Here is an 18,145-nt window from a genome sequence, read left to right on the forward strand (position 1 = left end):
TAAAGAAACAAGCTTTCGAGCCACACATAGCTCTTCTCTGGTCTGGGAAGGGTACTCCCAGTGTCCCAGCAAATTGCAGGCTGAAAAGAAGAGGATATACACCTTAACATACTCAAACCCGCCTTTACCAAACAAAGACACTCCACCATAGAAATAGATCACGTCATGGAACCGGTCACCCAAATACCCTAAGAAAACCTGCTCTAATACAGAAATAAAACCCCCTCTGACTGCACACCCTTAGTTATCACCTACCACCCCATACTGAAACACATACGGGGCATCAAACAACTACAACTCATACCCAGTGAGGACCCCATCCTGAAAAAAATTGTTCCTGAACCCCCAGCCTTCAAACACCACCCCAACTCATGGGCAGAAGGTGGAGCCCCACTTCAGGGAGGCTAGCCCCCAGCTCCACCCGTTCCACCCACCCCCTCCGCGGCCAGAGCCCCCCGCCTCCGCCTCCCATGGCCAGAGGAGTGCCAGGCCAGCCAGAGCCTTGAGCCTCCTCCCCCCCCCCCCCACCCACAACCTACTCAGAGGAGCTGTGGGCTGGCTGGAGCTGCCGCAGATGCACCTCCGCTCCACAGATCCCCAAGCCACCCCATGGGAAAATTCAAAAGTTTTGTCTTCCCTGTTCCAGAAGAAGAATCTGAGCTTTTGATATGCCATATGCAGGGTCCAGGGCAGCTGAGGAGGCAATATGTGCTACTCAACTTCCTGGGTTCATTACTAATCTCCCTGGAATTCAGGAAGCAACCTAGGAAGCTGAGTAGCAAATACCATCTCCTCAGCTGCCCTGGATCCTGCATGGGACATAATAAAAAGCAAAAATTCCCCCCACCAAACCCACAACTGGGATCCGGTGGCAGCAGCTGTACTAGGGGAGGCTGCGGACCTATTATACCCAACGCCCATGCCCCAATTTCTCCACACTCATCATCAGACGCAAGCTCCCCACAGACCAGGACACATGAATGCAAAGCAGCACTGATCAGCCAGAACAATAGATGCAAAACCTGCAGACATATCTCCTCTGCTACAATAGTCAGCACTCCCCACAATACACCTTTCAAGATCCATGGGTCTTACACATGCCTCTCACAATGTGTGGTGTACTTCACCCAGTGCACTAAATGCCCCAACAATTATGTAGGTGAAACCAGACGATCACTATGCTCTTGAATGAACTCACCCAGGAAAATGATAGAAGACAAAACAGCCTATCACCTGTGGGTGAACACTTCTCACAAAGCGATCACTCTGTATCTGAGGATGAGGACTGATGGGTCAAAGGAAACCTGCACAATACTTCTAAAAGATGAGCTGGGAGCTTAAATTCATTACTATTAGACACTAAAAATCATGGACTGAACAGATACACTAATTTATGGCTTATTACAAAAATCTGTAACCAACTATCCCCCCCCCCCCCTTTTTTGGTCTTATGATTGCAAAGGTGTTAATGGGCCACTCTACCTTGAATAATCTCTTACAACATGTGCTAACTACTTATGCTAATCAAACTGTTCCACCTTGTATTTGCTCTGACACTGGGAGAACCCTTCCTGGACCTGAAGAGAGTTGTGTGTGGCTTGAAAGCTTGTGTCTCTCACCAACAGAAGTTGGTCCAATAAATGACATTACTGCAATATGCTTCTTAATAAGGAACGAAGCTAAAGTGTGGAGGTTGCCACTGTGAACATAAGGATGTGTGTGAGGTAATGGTCCTAAATGCTGCAGGAATAGCCTTGCAAACTGTACTGTTTGGAATTAATGGAAGTGCTGTACTTTGGAGTTATTTTAATTAGGGTTACCTCTGGGATCACCGAGAAAGTCAATCTTTGACACAGACATGCCGTTTACCTGTGCATTTTAAATGTCATACAGCTACCCAAGGCTAGACACAGAGAGGAGAGGAAAGTAAGCTGGTTCTCTCTAGGAGCAGAGTGCCAGTCACAAACAAGGCTCCCAGAAAGCCTGTTGTGGATTTTTCCCAGGCAACCCAATTCCTGGCATGACTGCAGATGCCACTCCCTGCTCAGTGCTCTCTAGACCTTGTATTACACTGTATGGCCATGTTTTCCTGTGAATTAGAATGAGTTGTCTCCAGGTCACATACACTACGTTGTAGGACGCTGATGAATTTTGTATTGCCTGATCCAAATGCTCTAGATCAGGGTTTTCTGCATATAAAAGCCAGGGCTGGCATTACGGGGTAGCAAGCAGGGCATTGCCTAGGGCCCCACACCACAGGAGTCTCCGCAAAGCTACATTGCTCAGGCTTCGGCTTCAGCCTTGGCTGGCAGGGTTCAGGCCCAGGCTTCAACCCCATGTGGCAGGGCTTCAGCTTTCTGCCCTGGGCCCCAGTGAGTTTAATGCTGGCCCTGCTTGGTGGCCTCCCTGAAACCTGCTCGCAGCCCCACCTCCAGGGGGCCCCAGACCACTAGTTGAGAACCACTGCTCTAGATCAGCAGTTCTCAAACTTCATTGTCCTGCAATCCCCTTCTGACAACAATTGCTACATGAACCCAGTGCCCTGTATTACTCTACAGCCCCACACAGGGGGCTATAGCCTGGGGCCAAAGCCCTCGGGCTTCCGCTTCAGCCCCAGACAGTGGGACTCTGGCTTCAGCTTTCTGCCTGGGGCCCCAGCAAGTCCAACACTGGCCCTAGCAACCCACATTAAAAGGAACTCATGACCCACTTTGTGGTCATGTCCCACAGTTTGAGACCCGCTACTCTAGATCAAAAGAGAGAAGAAAAAAGATACAAGGAAAGGAAGGATTTTCTTGTGGACAACCCACAAGACTGGGAGTTGGGGTTCTTAGTCCTGGCTCTGTTACTGACTTACGTGCCCTGGCACCAGTCACCCAGCTTTCTAATTTTCAGAAGACCTGAACAGAGTCACCTCTAAATGAAGTCAGTGGCAGCTGAGCATACTCAGAACTTCTGGAAATTGAGCCCTAATCATGTACTGATGTGCATAATATTTTAAAGCCAGAAATGACCATTGTGGTCATCTTATCTGCCCTCCTACCCTCACAGCCCATAAGACTTCTCCCAATTAATTCCTGTTTGAACTAGAGCATCTTTTAGAAAAAACATCCAATCTTGATTTAAAAATTTCCAATGACTGAGAATTGACCACAACCCCTTGGTAAACTCTTCCAATGCTAATTATCCTCCCTGTTGAAAATTTGCCCCTTATTTCCAGTCTGAATTTTTCTACCTTCAACTTCCTGCCACTGGCTCTTGCTATATCTTTGTCTGCTAAATTAAAGAGCCCATTATTAAAGTTCTGTTCCCTATATAGATACTGTGAGTAAGTCTCCCCACAACCTTCTCTTTACCAAGCTAAACAGACACAAGGAGCTCAATCACTATAAGGCATGTTTTCCAGTCCTTTTATCACGGGCTTTTCTCTGACCCTTCTCCAATCAGCACCCTTAAATTGTTCACATCAGGGCCAATCAAAGAGGTAACATGAACTCTATACTCTTACTTGATAGTCTCCTGTTTATACATCCTAGGATCATATTAGTCCTTTAGGCCACAGCACTAGACAGAGAGCTCATGTTCAGCTGATTATCCACTATGACCTCCAAGTCTTTCAGAGTCACAGCTTCCCAAGAGAGAAACCCCAGTCCTGCACATATGGCCTATGTTCTTTATTCCAAGGTGCAACACTTCACTTTTAGTTGTATTCCAGGGCATATTGTTTGCTTGCACCCAGCTTACCAAGTGATCCAAGCTGCTCTGTATCAGGGACATCATTATTATTTACCACTTTTACCGTGGTAGGATTTTGTTTGCCATGCGTACATAGAACTAGAAAGATTTACTACTGAAAACATCATACATTATGCTCAATGCAATAAATGATATTCTCTGTATTTAATCATTTGCTTAACCCTAATTTGTTTGTCTATCTAGGTTCATATGCCACATTCACCTTCATAGTATCGGAGTAAGGGATAAAAAGATATCACAGCAACAGTAGTTTTGTGAAGAGTTACCCCCACAAACAGCTGCACTGAGGTAATCAGGGCGTCCCATGTTCAATGTCCATTCAGTCAGCTAACTTCCTCATTTTTCCCCTACCTGCCCATGTGAATTTGCAGAAAATAGCAGCTATTGGAATGGTGGACAGTGGAAGTGGAGCATGAATGGCTGGTGCCTGATAGAGACGTCCTGAAAGAGCAAAGGGAGGACCCACTCTGAGGTGTGCATGGGAGCAATTGACCCAACTGAGAAGGAAGTGGACTTCAACCCACAACCACCCCAAAGGCCCCGCTTTGAGGGGCACAATGAGCGCCTACACAAGATGACCAAGGACCCACAAACCCCAGAAGTGATCCAACAACTGCTAGTGCCATGTAAGTTCTGGCAGGACTTGCTGTGGCTGGCACACTCGGTGCCCTGGTCCAGACACCTGGGATAAGAGAAGACTCTACAGTGGGTGGCCCTTAAATTTTTCTGGGCCAGTATCCATAAGGAAGTAAGTGACTTCTGTGCTTCCTGCCCAAAGTGTCAACGCACTAGTCCCAAAGGAATACCCAAAGCATCCGTGATACCCCTCCCAGTGGTAGGAGTGCCATTTGAAAGGATAGGTATGGACTTAATTGGGCCCTTAGAAAAAAAAAGAGTAGTTCTGGGTTCTGCTACATATTGGTGGTGGTAAACTATGCCACCCAATACCCCGAGGCTGTCCCCTTGCATTCAACAATGGCAGCCGCCATAGCAAAGGAACTCTTAGAAGAAATGTTTGCTCGAGTTAGGATACCAAAAGAGATTCTGACAGACCAGAGCGCCAACTTTTCATCCCAACTAATAGCGGAGCTATGTAAGCTACTAAACACGCAGGTCTTGAAGACTTCAGTCTAACATATCCAGACTGACAGCTTAGTCAAGAGATTTAATAGGACCTTGAAATTGATGTTCCATAAAATCATAGAGGATGATCCACAGCATTGGGATAAACTGTTACCTGCCTTGCTGTTTGCAATATGAGAGATAACCCCATGGATGCTTGAGGTCTCCCTATTTGAACTGTTGTATGGAAGGCAACCCAGGGAGATCCTGGACCTTCTTCATAAGAGCTGCAAGGAATGAGAGTCCTGAGTTACCAGGTCCATCCCAGATATACTACAACTGCAAGAGCGCCTTAAGAGGCTTGGAGGATTTGCCCACAAGAACTGAATGAAAGCATAACAGACCCAGGAGCAGAGGTACAATCAGGGCACCTGTCTGCAAACCTTCAAACCCAGTGATCATGTCTTGTTGCTACTCCTGTCATCTGAGTCCAAACTGTTAGCCAAATGGCAGGGACCATTTGAAGTAGTCCAAAGGGTGGACCGGTAGATTACGAGGTCTGGTTGCCCAGATGGTGGCATGCAGTGAAATTGAAAGTGCTCTCCTTACCACTGCAGCAACATTCCCTAGTAATGCAAACAATCAATCTTCACTGGTCATAAATGAGCAGACAAAAAAATATTCAAACCAATTTGTTAATGAAAAACTTATGACGTATATGCACACAGGTCTATTCTCTCTCACTTTCATAGACGCCTCCAGAGACACTTAACATTGGGGAAAATGCACCATCAGACTGTAGTTTTAAATTATACTGATTTATAAAGTAAAATTAAAGAAACCTATGAAACATTTCTGTTGGACCCCCAAGTTGGGCCCTAGGGCCAGGCAGCTGGTGCTCCGGCCTCCACCCCCAACGGATTTTTCCCCCAGCCCCCATAGCTGCCACTGATCACGTAGCTGCTCGGAAAGCAGAACTTGTAACAGGAAAAGCAGCCTTGTGGTCGGCCGGCCTGAAGGGACGAAGTTCCCCTCACGACGGTTGCTTCCTGGGTAAGGATGTAGGGGCCCGACTGCCTCCCTTGTATGGGCATAAGCCACTCGCGACCCCACAATTGGCTTATCACAAATTATGACGAAAAATTTGCTATATATTCCTGACCCCCTCCCGGGGACGGGGGGAGAGAGAGAACTCGAATTCCCGTCGAACCGTATCCAGGATTGATCAACCTGGCTCTCTCCTGGCTCACGCATTCCCCAGAGCCTGACTGCTTGCCGGCCGTAATGAAACTTTTGTGGTTTGTATGTGTAAGTATAATTAGTTGTTAAGGATATCTGTATATCTGTGTTGCTAGATAAGAGGCAGAGACTGGTTCCAGCCGCCCCAAGGCTCCTGCTAGGGGAAACCCGTTGACCAGGAAACCTTGAACACAAGGGGGACCAGTTGAGCCTAGCAATTTGTGTCTACTAAGATTAGTTGCTGCATTTATGAGTACTAACAGCACCAATATCACTTTTATTAACCCCTGGGACGACCTGAATAATTACTGGGACTTAGAAAAATACCAGGGCCAACTTCTATTTGTAATTGTAGTGTTTGTGTTATTTGTTCTAGTATTATATTGTAAGCCCAAGCTGTAACTAATTGTGTTATCCCTTATCCTTATCTGTGACTCATTTAATAAATCCTTAATTTTTAACACTACGCCTGATTGCTTGCGTTATCCCCGTCACTGCCCTTGGGCACTCGTCACCCCCCCCCGGGGCATCCAGTGATCGAACCTCCGCCCTATTCCAACGCTCATTACCCGGTAGATAACGGGCACCTGGTGGCCATATCGGTGGAGCAAGGGGCGAGAGCAATCTGTAATCAACAATTTCAATTGACAGAAACAAGTTTTTCAGAATTTTGTTTTGTAGAAAACTGTTTTTTCTTATTTGGAATAAAATCTATGTCAAGCTGTCAGGCTACTACACACTATTCATCAGCCTGCAGCACTGATCAAAACTCAGAAACTGACTCAGCCATATTTGCCTGTTAAGATAAATAGTAATATCACCACATTGAGTCTAACATATCTGATTAAGAAGTTTTACCTGGAACTCCTGGATACTAAAAATACCCTCACCTGCTGCCCTCCCCCCAGCTCCTTGCTTTATTGCTGTTTGTACAACCTGCCATCCAACTTGCCTTATTGGGGGAAAAAGTGGGCCATTTGATTTCCTTGCCCCACTCATAGACTCAGACTCCAGGACTGGAAGGGACCTCGATAGGTCATCGAGTCCAGTCCCCTGCCCTCATGGCAGGACCAAATATTGTCTAGACCATCCCTAATAGACATTTATCTAACCTACTCTTAAATATCTCCAGAGATGGAGATTCTACAACTTCCCCCATTTGCCCAATCAATTCAGGTCTCCTCAGCTGGAAGAGGCTCACATCTTACTCTCTTCCCCTCCACCAAGACGGAAGAGAGGTTAGGCACAGATCTTTTGCTCCTTTTTCATCAGGAGGCAAGACCCTGCCACACATCTTCAAATGCTGGCAGATATGTAGGATGTACTATCTTAAGCTCTCATACCCTTTCCTCTTAACATGAAGAGTTGTTGAGGCACATAGTAATGATAGTCAGCCACTCAGGCAGGAGTAGTGGATGAGGTTGGATTTTCCTCTCAGTAGTGGGGCCTGGTTCATATGGTCATGTACCCACTCCATCCCCCTAAAACTTCTTGGAGAAACATGACCAAGTGTCTTTTATTTTGATCCATACTTTGATCAGGCAGCAGAGTAGAATTTTTTCCTCTGCTCTCTCAGTCCTACACATACCTTCCTTTAGAATCATAGAATATCAGGGTTGAGGGGTACCTCAGGAGCTCATCTAGTCCAACCCCCTGCTCAAAGCAGGACCAATCCCCAACTAAAAATAATAATAATAATAATAATAAAAAGAATTGACTGATGGGACTTAAAATTCTCCACTCATTACTTTGAAATGAACTCCCACTACATACACAACTGATCTTTCATCTACTAAACTACACTCAAATGTCTTGCTATTACTCTTCTGAAAGAGGAATTTTAATCATTCTCTAGCTCCAGGGACCATAACATCTGCTCTCCAAACAGTGCTTAAGTGAAAGTCTATATAGTATCTCCCCACATAAAAGTAATAAGCATATTTATAGTCTGACATTTAGCAAATGCTTCTGCTCCAGCTTTTTTCACAGTTTCTTCAGCATCTCATTTCATCCCCCTTTCCATGAGCAGTTCCAGGGATTTCCATAACATGAAAAGTAGTTTTGCCAAAGATTTAGTGATCTGTCTTAATCTGTATTTAAGTAATGCTCTTTGTACAAGTTCCTCTTATATAAAAGCACACTGGTCTGGCTGGTACTATTAAAAAAATTGATATATCCTGTATGAAGACATATTTTTGTACCGTTTGCAGGCAGTCAACAGCAGCCTTCTATCACCATAGATACTCCAGAGTCAGAATGGGAGGGTAAAATGTATTTCACACAATTCCGCAATTGGTATGGTAGATGCCAAATATTTTGGTCTTCATAAAACATCTGACCATTTTACTTAAAATCTACAGTGCACAAAATTCATCCCTTTCAAGTCATTGGCTTCCCAGTAGTACTACTTGCCAATAATAAATTAGCAGTATACTTAAATATGAGTTTTTAGTCAGTGCTAGATGCTTTGTGGGACATAACGCAACTGAGATTTTTCATTTTATTAATATTTGTCTAAGTTCCTAGGGTAGAATGCTTGCACAGCTCTTACAAAAGCCATTTGCTTTTAAGATGCATTTGGACAGCTGCAAAACTCAGCACATTGTGCAGATTTCATGAGAAGACATCCTACGCATGCTAGTATAAGCTTCTTTTACTTCCACGTAAGGAGCTTCTAATATTTAATCATGTTTATATGTTTCATATTCCTCTGTACTACATTTACAGATGGGCCTACACAAACTCCATCTGAACTTTTTTGAAGTCAATCATTTTGGTTATCTTTACATTTAAAGTTACAACTCCTTCTTACCCTCTTCTTTGTTGCAATATTGACCTCTCCTAGCCTCCCAGACTCATGTAGGCTATGTAATCTAGCAAACTGCGTATAAAACTACCAATTCTGTGTTTAGCATGGAGTAAAGAGGAAATACTTCTCTTGCAACAAAATTTAAAATCTCTGCAAAATAAGCTAAAGGATCACAACTCAATACACCAAACTGAAGTGTACAATGCAGTCCTAGTACCTTGTTAAATGAATCAAATACTATGTTCTCCATGTACTTAACATGCCATCGCATGCAGCTGGTGCTATTTGAATAGTAATTAGCATGCAGCCAAAAAAAATCTAAAGTTCACAATTTTTTACAAGACTAAATTACAACATATGATTATAAATCTGCAAGCTTGACAATACTGAAGTGACTTAAAGAACTGTCTGACCTTCTCAGGGCATATCACTATTTAAAATACATACATACATACACACACACACACACACACACACCACTGACATGGCTCTCACCTCTGTTTTTCAAGTGTGTGGTCAAATATTTGTATGCAGCTCTCCTCTAATAGCTTTGTCGCTTCCATGTCTCCACTGAAGTTTTCATGCAGATATTCCTGATTCAAGACTTCCACAGTATTTTAATGTTAAAGGGCCTTTATACTCCACCTGAAGTCAATCTACTTGTGAATCAAGATTACCAGCTAAAAATGTGTAATAAGTCACCTGGGTTTGTTAATATTTTAATGGCTATATAACTATCTTTTGACAAAGTGCCGACTTAAATTACTCTCCTCACTGATTTTAACTATGTTTAAATCTTTATAATTGCCATGAACAACTGAGATTAAGTTCTGGCTATCAGACAACCAGATTCATGCAGTGTTATAGTCATGTTAGTCCTAGAATATTAAAGAGACAAGATGGGTGAGGTAATACCTTATATTGGACCAACTTCTGTTAGTCAGAGAGAGAAGCTTTCAGGATGAAGAGCTGTGTGTAAGCTCAAAAGCGCTCTCTCTCCCACCAACAGAAGCTTGTCCAATAAAAATTAAAGATCATACTTCACCCATCTTGAAACTAATAAGATCCATGAGTTGTATTCCAAAGCATTTGCATGGTTTCCCAATTTTCATACAACATTTGACTACATCGAAGTATTTCTGCCCTCCACTTTCATCTCTTCATTTTAAAGTGAAGTTTTACTCTAAAAAACTCACTATACACAAGTGACATCTTAAACACATGGAACAGTTTTATTGGGTATTTAGTTGTATATGATTTTAGTGGCAGACATTTTGATTGCTTTTTAGTTCTGTTAGCTCTACAAGCTAATAGTGAGCTGGATTCTATGCGTTCTTATGCATCAACAGAAATGTAATAAACTCAAACCAGTTACCTGTGGAAATCCTTTGACAGCAGTGCGGCCGAACAGGTATTACCAAGGATCTAATTTGCCCTTAAAAACTTTGTTATTGCAATTTTGAGAGAAAGCACACAAACTAAACCTGAGTGTGCAAGGCTGGCTGGAAACACACATAGAATCATAGAATATTAGGGCTGGAAGAGACTTCAGGAGGTCATCTAGTCCAACCCCCTGCTCAAAGCAGGACCAATCCCCAGACAGATTTGTATCCCAGTTCCCTAAATGGCCCCCTGAGGGACTGAACTCTCAACCCTGGGTTTGGCAGGCCAATGCTCAACTTGACAAATTAAAACAAAAAAGTGAAAAGTAAATTAGATTTTTTTTTTAATTTAATGTGTGTGTTAGTACCAGAGGCAAGAGAAGTATTATATTATATTCCTTTAGTTTTGTCACTTAAAACTGAAAAATGCTGCAAGGGTAAGCAAAATAGCACACAACGAGATATACCATTGGTCAGTTTGTGTTGAATTTCTCACAACAGATGCTTTCCAGTGCCTTTCAATACAGAGAAGCCAGACTGGGAAGATCCATATGTTCACTTTTAGTATAATACTGTACACTAGATGATATGAAAGCATCATTGTATCACATATATCAAGTTCCCATAAGTTTATGTGCTGCAATGCAATTCATGAAGAAGTGCCAGAACAGACATGCTGTTTTACAGATTTATTTACAATACCTCTTCACCTGTTGGTTTAAACCCTACCATTTCCTTTATGGGCTCACTTACCCGTGCGACTTAGTCATCAAAGTGGACAAAATAAAAATGTAATACTGATATCTTGGGAGAGATTTTATTAACTTACAATTGACATTCTAATTCTCTGTATGTCAAGTCTGCCACACTTTAGGAAATATGCGTTATTGTTCATATACAAAGCTACACGATGCTTTTTAATAAGCACCAGAAACCATGAAGACTTAAGTGCTACAGTATATTTTGTAGTGATTGTTACATTGTCCCGATACTTAGCTGGTCAAATCCGCAAAGCACTTCTAGAAAGCTGCTGGGTTTGTTCAAATGCACTATTTATGCATTATGATTGGTATGCTCAAATCCATTCATTATACTGCAGATTAAAAGTCTCCAATAAAAAATACCATTTCAATACATTCCTCCATATGATGAGTGCTAGAACGTCTAGCTGTCATATTTATCTTTACATGAAGCTAATATGAATATACAATTAAAGTAACTTCAGATTTTATTCAGAAGAATCTATTTTCCAACAAAAACCTTGTTTTTGACAATAATGAATGAATATTGCAAGGGACATTCTGCAGCAGAAGCTAGAGTGTTGGGACAGCAACTAAAAGTCTACATATCAGCAATACAGACACTTTTACATGAACTCTGACCATTTTTAATATTAACATTAAGAATCAGGTGCTTTAAAGTTTGTGCACCTGTCAAGCAATTAAAACCTCCACACAGGAAAAAAAAGAGGAAAAAAAACCACAGAACACAGTATTTCAGAGAATATAACACTTTAGACACTTCCATGACAACTCAGATCAGATTGGCAACTGAAACTTAACATCCACCTGAGCTTGCTTCGCTAAGGTCACTATTTCTGAAAGTTTCACAACCTGTGGGGGGGAAGGAAATAAAGTTAAGGAGATAATTAAAGAAATATTAACAGTTTAACAAATGACACTACTACATTTTAGGAGTTCAACTAGACAGTCTATTTGAGAAAGTGATGTTAGAAAGAGCTTGCCATAAGATTCATAGATTTAAAGGCCAGAAGAGACCATTGTGATCATTTAGTATGCATGACACAGGCTACAGACTTTCCTGAATTTAATTTCTGCTTCAAGTCCAATACCTTTGGTTGAACTAGAGCACCTCTTTTAGAAAATGAGTTTTCCCCTACTGTTACTCACACCTTCTTGTCAACTGTTTGAAATGAGCCATCCTGATTATCACTACAAGTTTTTTTTCTCCTGTTGATAATAGCCCAACTTAATTGATTAGTTTCATTAGAGTTGGTATGGCAACACCCATTTTTTCATGTTCTCTGTGTATATACACATCTTCATATTGTATTTTCCACTGCATGCATCCAATAAAGTGGGTTTTATCCCACGAAAGCTTATGCCCAAATAAATTTGTTAGTCTATAAGGTGCCACAATGTACTCCTCATTCTTTTTGGATTTAAGAAGTTTCCTGTGATGAAGAATTCACCACAACTCTTAAGTTGTTCCAATTGTTAATTACTCTCACTGTTAAAAATATGCACCTTATTTCTAGCCCACATTTGTCTAGTTTAGATGACAAGTGGCCAGCATGGATTACTAACAGATGCTACTGATGTTGTTTGTTCATAACTTTATAAAATCAGCAAATTGTGCAAAAGTAATCTACACAAGCATGTGATCCTATTACTGTCACCCTCATTTTTACCTCTTCCTTTTGTTTGTTACACCTACTTTCTGCATTATCTTAAAACAAAGCTCTTCAGGGAGTTAAGACTTGTCTACAAAGAGTTAACTTGGAAGCTTGTTCCTCTTTAGTTTAAGCCATGTTGAAAGGGGGTTAAACTAAACAGGAACAAGCCACTCCCATTACAGAACAAGAAAATGCCCACACATTGCACTTTAAAATTAATCCATGTTAACTTTCAAGTGTAGTCAAACCCTTATATTTTAATATACATTTATATAGTGCTCAGAACAACAGGCCTCAATCCAACTGGGGCCTCAGGGTGCTTTTTTAACACAAGTAAATATTCTCTGGAGAAATTTGTGTTATTTTTAAACTACTAGTACCTTTTAAAGTGATTTACCTGTTGGCATATAGGATATAAATTTTAGATTAACAAAACAAATTAATTTGGGTCATGATAACCTTGACAAACTTATTTCTTTGTTTATAAAATGGTACCAGTAGCTTTGGATGGTGGGCACCTTATAAAAATGCAATATAGGTCTAAAACCCAAATTCACTGCTGCAGAAGCATTATAATGATCAACCAAGGGCTTGATCAGCTTAAGAAGATTTCCACTGTGCCTTTAAACTCAGTTTTGTGGATCAGGGTAAATAGGGTCTTCCACGCAACGCAGCTAGTTCTGGAGAGTTCAACCCCAGGAGCTAACATTACAAATGATTCAGATTACACACTGGTAGCACCCTTGCCTATTAAGGAGTTCAAATACTTACCTTGGCCTTAAACTACTACAAGTGTTGACCTAAAAGTACACTACCAAGGAGGGGTGCACCACTAGAAGTGCAGCCTTTCAGATGAGATTTTCACTTGAGGTCCCCCTGCCCATCTACAACATTAAAGATCTCTTGGCTCTTTTATAAAAATAGGTAATCTGGTCAATTCCTCTCTAGCAATATAGAGCAGGTTCCTAGTTTGGGGTAAAACAGATTCTGCCTATGAAGTCACCACCCAACCAGTTAGTTACTGCTCTGTAAAATACTTTGGATACATAGTGTCAGTGATCTTCAAGGCTTCAAATATTTTATCCTAGACTACTGTTTTAAGTTGACTGGGGGAAGATGCAACTTTATTAAGACTTCATATTAAAGCATAGCATCTGTTATGAAGAGTTATGCAAAAAAGCTCTTTCTTGCCCACCATTTTAGCAGCTTCATCCAAGTCATCACAAGCAAGGATTTTCAGGCCACTAGCGGTTATTAAAGCCTTGGCATCATCAACTCGTGTACCTGAAGAAAGAGAAGTAGTTTTAAACAAAAGAATTCAGTACTGAATGAAATGATCTACTACCTACCAGCTTCAGTCAGAGACTGTGTGAGCTGGTGAGGATCAAGTTTTCCAGGACAGATCTACCAAGACATCTCAAAATTGAGATAAGTACAGTATACACTAGAAGGCATTTACAGTAGCAAGTTAGATTTGCTGTTCTAAAATGTCAACTAAACAGTTATCAAAAACACAATATGGTAAGAAATATTTAATAGAGTCATCAAGAAACACACTGGATTTTAGATGTTAGTATATATTTCTCTTTACAAAATATTCTTCTGTATACAAGCAATTTTGCTACGCATTAAATGAACTGATAAACACGGTGATCACTATTAGTATTACTCCAGCACCTAAGAGCACTAATGATGAACATAAATCCAAAGACTGAGATTTACACAGTATTGAAGAGTGCTCACCTTGTAACCGTACAACAATAGGTATTTTTAGGTCCAAATCCTTTACTGCCATAATGATACCTTGTGCAATAACATCACATCGCATAATGCCTCCAAAAATATTCACCAGAATAGCCAGTACCTACATACAGAAAGTAGCACGTAGGGTTATACATTTAATGATAGAACACACATCAAGTCCACCATCCTACTAGACTATTATGAAGAATTTTAACAAGCAGCAAATAGCCCATCGAATCAGATAAAAGGGATTCAGCCCACTCAGATGGGCAAAAATCAGTTCTAAAAATTCAAGATCCAGAAATTCAATGCTAAGCACATGGTTTAAGAAATCCTTCACTCATATTCTAGAAGAATTCAGCAGAAAAAAGTTACTCGTCTCTAAAATAATGTACATCAGAATCCTGCTTATCCGATCTAACTGGGACTGGGAGAAAGATAATCAAAGATTCAGATAATCTGGAATATGGGACAGTGTGAGGCTGCAGCATCATCTAGTGACCAACATGAGAGATTGCCCACTTCTGGACCAGTGCGCACTGTTAGGTTTATATGGAGAGTCAGATAATGGATGATCGGATAAACAGGGTTCTACCGTACTGCACGACAATTATTGCAGGACTAAGTATTATCTAGATCATTCCTGACAGGTGTTTGTCTAACCTGTTCTTAAAAATCTCCACTGATGGAGATTCCACAACCTCCCTGGGCAATTTATTCCAGTGCTTAACCACCAGGCAGATTTTCCTAAAGTCCAACCTAAACTGCCCTTGCTGCAATTTAAGCTCATTGCTTCTTGTCCTACCCTCAGAGATTAAGTAGAGCAAATTTTCTCCCTCCCCCTTGTAATAACCTTTTATGTACTTGAAAATGGTTATGATGTCCCCTCAGTCTTTTCTTTTCCAGACTAAACAAAACCAGTTTTTCCAATCTTCCCTCATACGTCATGTTTTCTAGACCTTTAAATCATTTTTGTTACTGTCTTCTGGACTTTCTCCAATTTGTCCACATCTTTTCTTAAGTGTACCACCCAGAACTGTACACAATACTCCAGTAGAGGCCTAATCAGCATAGAGTAGAGTGGAAGAATTACTTCGAGTCTTGTTTACAACACTCCTGCTAATATATCCCAGAATGATGTTTGCCACTTAAACTTCAAAGATGCTCTGTGATTTATTTTTGTTTTTGAAAGGTTCTATATTTTCCCTTTAAGACACCAAGAGTCGCAGGCACTAATAACCATTCCTGATTTGTAACAAGTTAACTGAAATAAGATGCAAACCAAAGACAAACCTTTTGATCTCTAGTAAAAATGGCTGCACCATGACTTTTCCTGATAGTCTTGCTCAACCAATTTTCTGGAGAAAGCAATTACTTGTATTCAAAGAAACAAAAAAGAATTAAACCTCAGATATTAAAATCAATGTCATAACTGTTCCATTTGTCAACAGTTTGGCCTTCCAGTTTAAGATAATCCTGCTAGAAGTATTCCCCAAACTAATACTTAGGCCTGTCACCTGTAACATGAACTCTGTTGAAGGATCTACATTAGAAGAGAGAATGAGCATGCTTTTTTAGACTGAAGGTCATTAACTTTACCACCACGTCTTTGCAGATTACATTTAATGTTAGAAGTTAGATTATGAGTAAGAGGGCTGGGGCACAGGAAAATGACAATAATTCTTCTTGAGCAGTATTATACAGTCCGTATTAAGCTACTACAAATGACCAATTCAACAGGACAAAATACCCACTCAGTATAGTGTGTGTTAAAATAAGTTCTCTAAAATAAGTTCTTTAACATAAGAAATAGTCATTTTCAAATACTTCCGCACATTGCAATGTTCATTCTTTTACATTCCTAGATAAGAGATATAGCAGCTACCATACTGATGTCTTCAGCACCAGAAAAATATGCTTTAACACAATATATAGGTGGTAGGGAAAGCAACTAAACAGGCAAACAAACTCAGCTTAGAACAAAGAAAAACTACATTTTAAAAAGGTAGTTAGTTCTTCAGCATTTTAGTCCCCCTTAAACAAAGTCAAGTTTATTGAAACAGTCTTGAATTATTTTCGTCAAAAGGAAAAAGTTATGATCTTCTCTCCTCAAATAAGCCTAGATGGCAAAGAGCCCAAGGCTACAGGACTGAGGTTAAAAGTACTTTCAGAACTTGCCTGTCTCAGAAGACGACAAGGTGGGTGAGGTAACATCTGTTATTGGACCAACTTCTGTTGGGGAGAGAGAAGAAGCTTTCAAGCCATACAGATCTCTTCAGACGAGATCTGAAGGAAAGCCCTCTGTGGCTTCTCTCTCCAACAGAAGTTGGTACAACAACAGATACTACTTCATCCACCTCGTCTCTCTACTATTGTGGGACCAACACACCTACAACATGTCTGAGGGAGTGATTTGATCATTTCTGTAGCTGCCAGGTAGGCAATGCCTCTGTGTTGGTACACCATGGCATGAAAAAAGGTTTATGGAGGGAGGTGGAGAAAAATCAGAAAGAAAGTAGAAGGTTGAGGCTCTACAGAAGGGTGCAAGGAGCTTGGCTGGAAAGCAAGCAGATAGAAAGCATAGTTTTTTGGTTAGAGCATGTGGGCTGGGATTCAGGATCCTGGGTTCTATTCCTGACTGAGTCTCCACAACATTTCAGTGTGAATAAAAAAGATTTTTAATAAAGATTTACTTAAAACTTAAGTTTCCCACCAGCTGTCAAACACACAAACTGGTGAAAAGTTGTTAGGGGCCCTCACCTAGTTCGATACAACCTTCAGGGCACAGTACAAGGCTCATCTGCAGAAATTTGGTAAGGGTGGACGGGGAAGGGATTAACTAGATCACTGTCCTGCTCTCACCTCAGGCAACCAATACCAAAGAGATGGGAAAGATCATCAACAGTGCTTCAGAAGATTTCAACAATTGTTATGCTAAGATATTCAGTGCATAAGGCATCAGGGAAATCATTGTGAATGCCAGTACCTCATGAACCAAATGAGCCAAGTCAGAACACATGAGAGCATGATGCACAAGGAGGGCTTTGATTGCAATAAGTGCTCTGACATTTCTCAAGGCAAGGTCTGCAGCAAGCGCTAAAAGGAAATACTATGGCCTCCAAGATGAAAAGGAACAATCTGCATATGTCCTCAAACTCCACTTCAGATCAGTCTCCCAGTCCTGAATCTATAGGGAAAGGACACTAGAGGCTTTTATGTAGCTCCACCTCGAGTTCAGGCTTCAGAACGGCAGAATGCCAAGAAAGCAAATTGCTCTCTGCACTTTCTGCTGATACTTCCCCTGGAGAGGTAAAGTGTCATCCAGTGAGCTGGAACTCAGTACCACTGATATCAGGCACACGGCCTGCAGTGAAGCCCAAGGCTTTGTAGAATGACAATGTCTCAACACTGGGCCCAGAGGGAAGCACAGTCTTGCTATTCAGTAGCTGAACCCAACTCAGGCTACTACCAGAAGCTCTTCTTCACAGCATTTTGTGCTAGCTTTGTGCTGATCTTAAGGGGGTTTTCTACCTGCAGAAAAGACTGGAGGCATTCGCCAAATGCTTGAATGAGACAAATACAACAAACCCTTCATAGATGCCTGATCCCAGGCAAATGACACAGCAAGCATGCTTATCTGTGTACATGATTCATCAGGTGACATTTTCTGTACTTTTTCTAAATGCATTCAATCATTTTAAGATCTTAAACGCTGCTTTATACTGGAGAGAGGTGTTC

At 41.3% G+C, this 18,145-nt stretch overlaps 1 protein-coding gene across 2 annotated transcripts in view; it reads right to left on the reverse strand.

Moving 5' to 3' along the window:
• Positions 1 to 11,051: 11,051 nt before the first annotated feature.
• Positions 11,052 to 18,145, reverse strand: part of SUCLA2 (succinate-CoA ligase ADP-forming subunit beta) — a 46,038-nt gene continuing 38,944 nt past the window's right edge. For both annotated transcript variants that reach the window (XM_050949585.1, XM_050949595.1), the window contains exons 9-11: positions 14,408 to 14,528; positions 13,860 to 13,948; positions 11,052 to 11,861 (exon numbers count right to left, since the gene is read on the reverse strand). In XM_050949585.1, the coding sequence (XP_050805542.1) occupies positions 11,787 to 11,861; positions 13,860 to 13,948; positions 14,408 to 14,528 (285 nt within the window). In that variant the 3' untranslated portion in view covers positions 11,052 to 11,786. The remainder of the gene's footprint in view (positions 11,862 to 13,859; positions 13,949 to 14,407; positions 14,529 to 18,145) is intronic.

The sequence above is a fragment of the Gopherus flavomarginatus genome, chromosome 1 (genome assembly GCF_025201925.1).
Source record: "Gopherus flavomarginatus isolate rGopFla2 chromosome 1, rGopFla2.mat.asm, whole genome shotgun sequence".
Taxonomy (NCBI): Eukaryota; Metazoa; Chordata; order Testudines; family Testudinidae; genus Gopherus; species Gopherus flavomarginatus.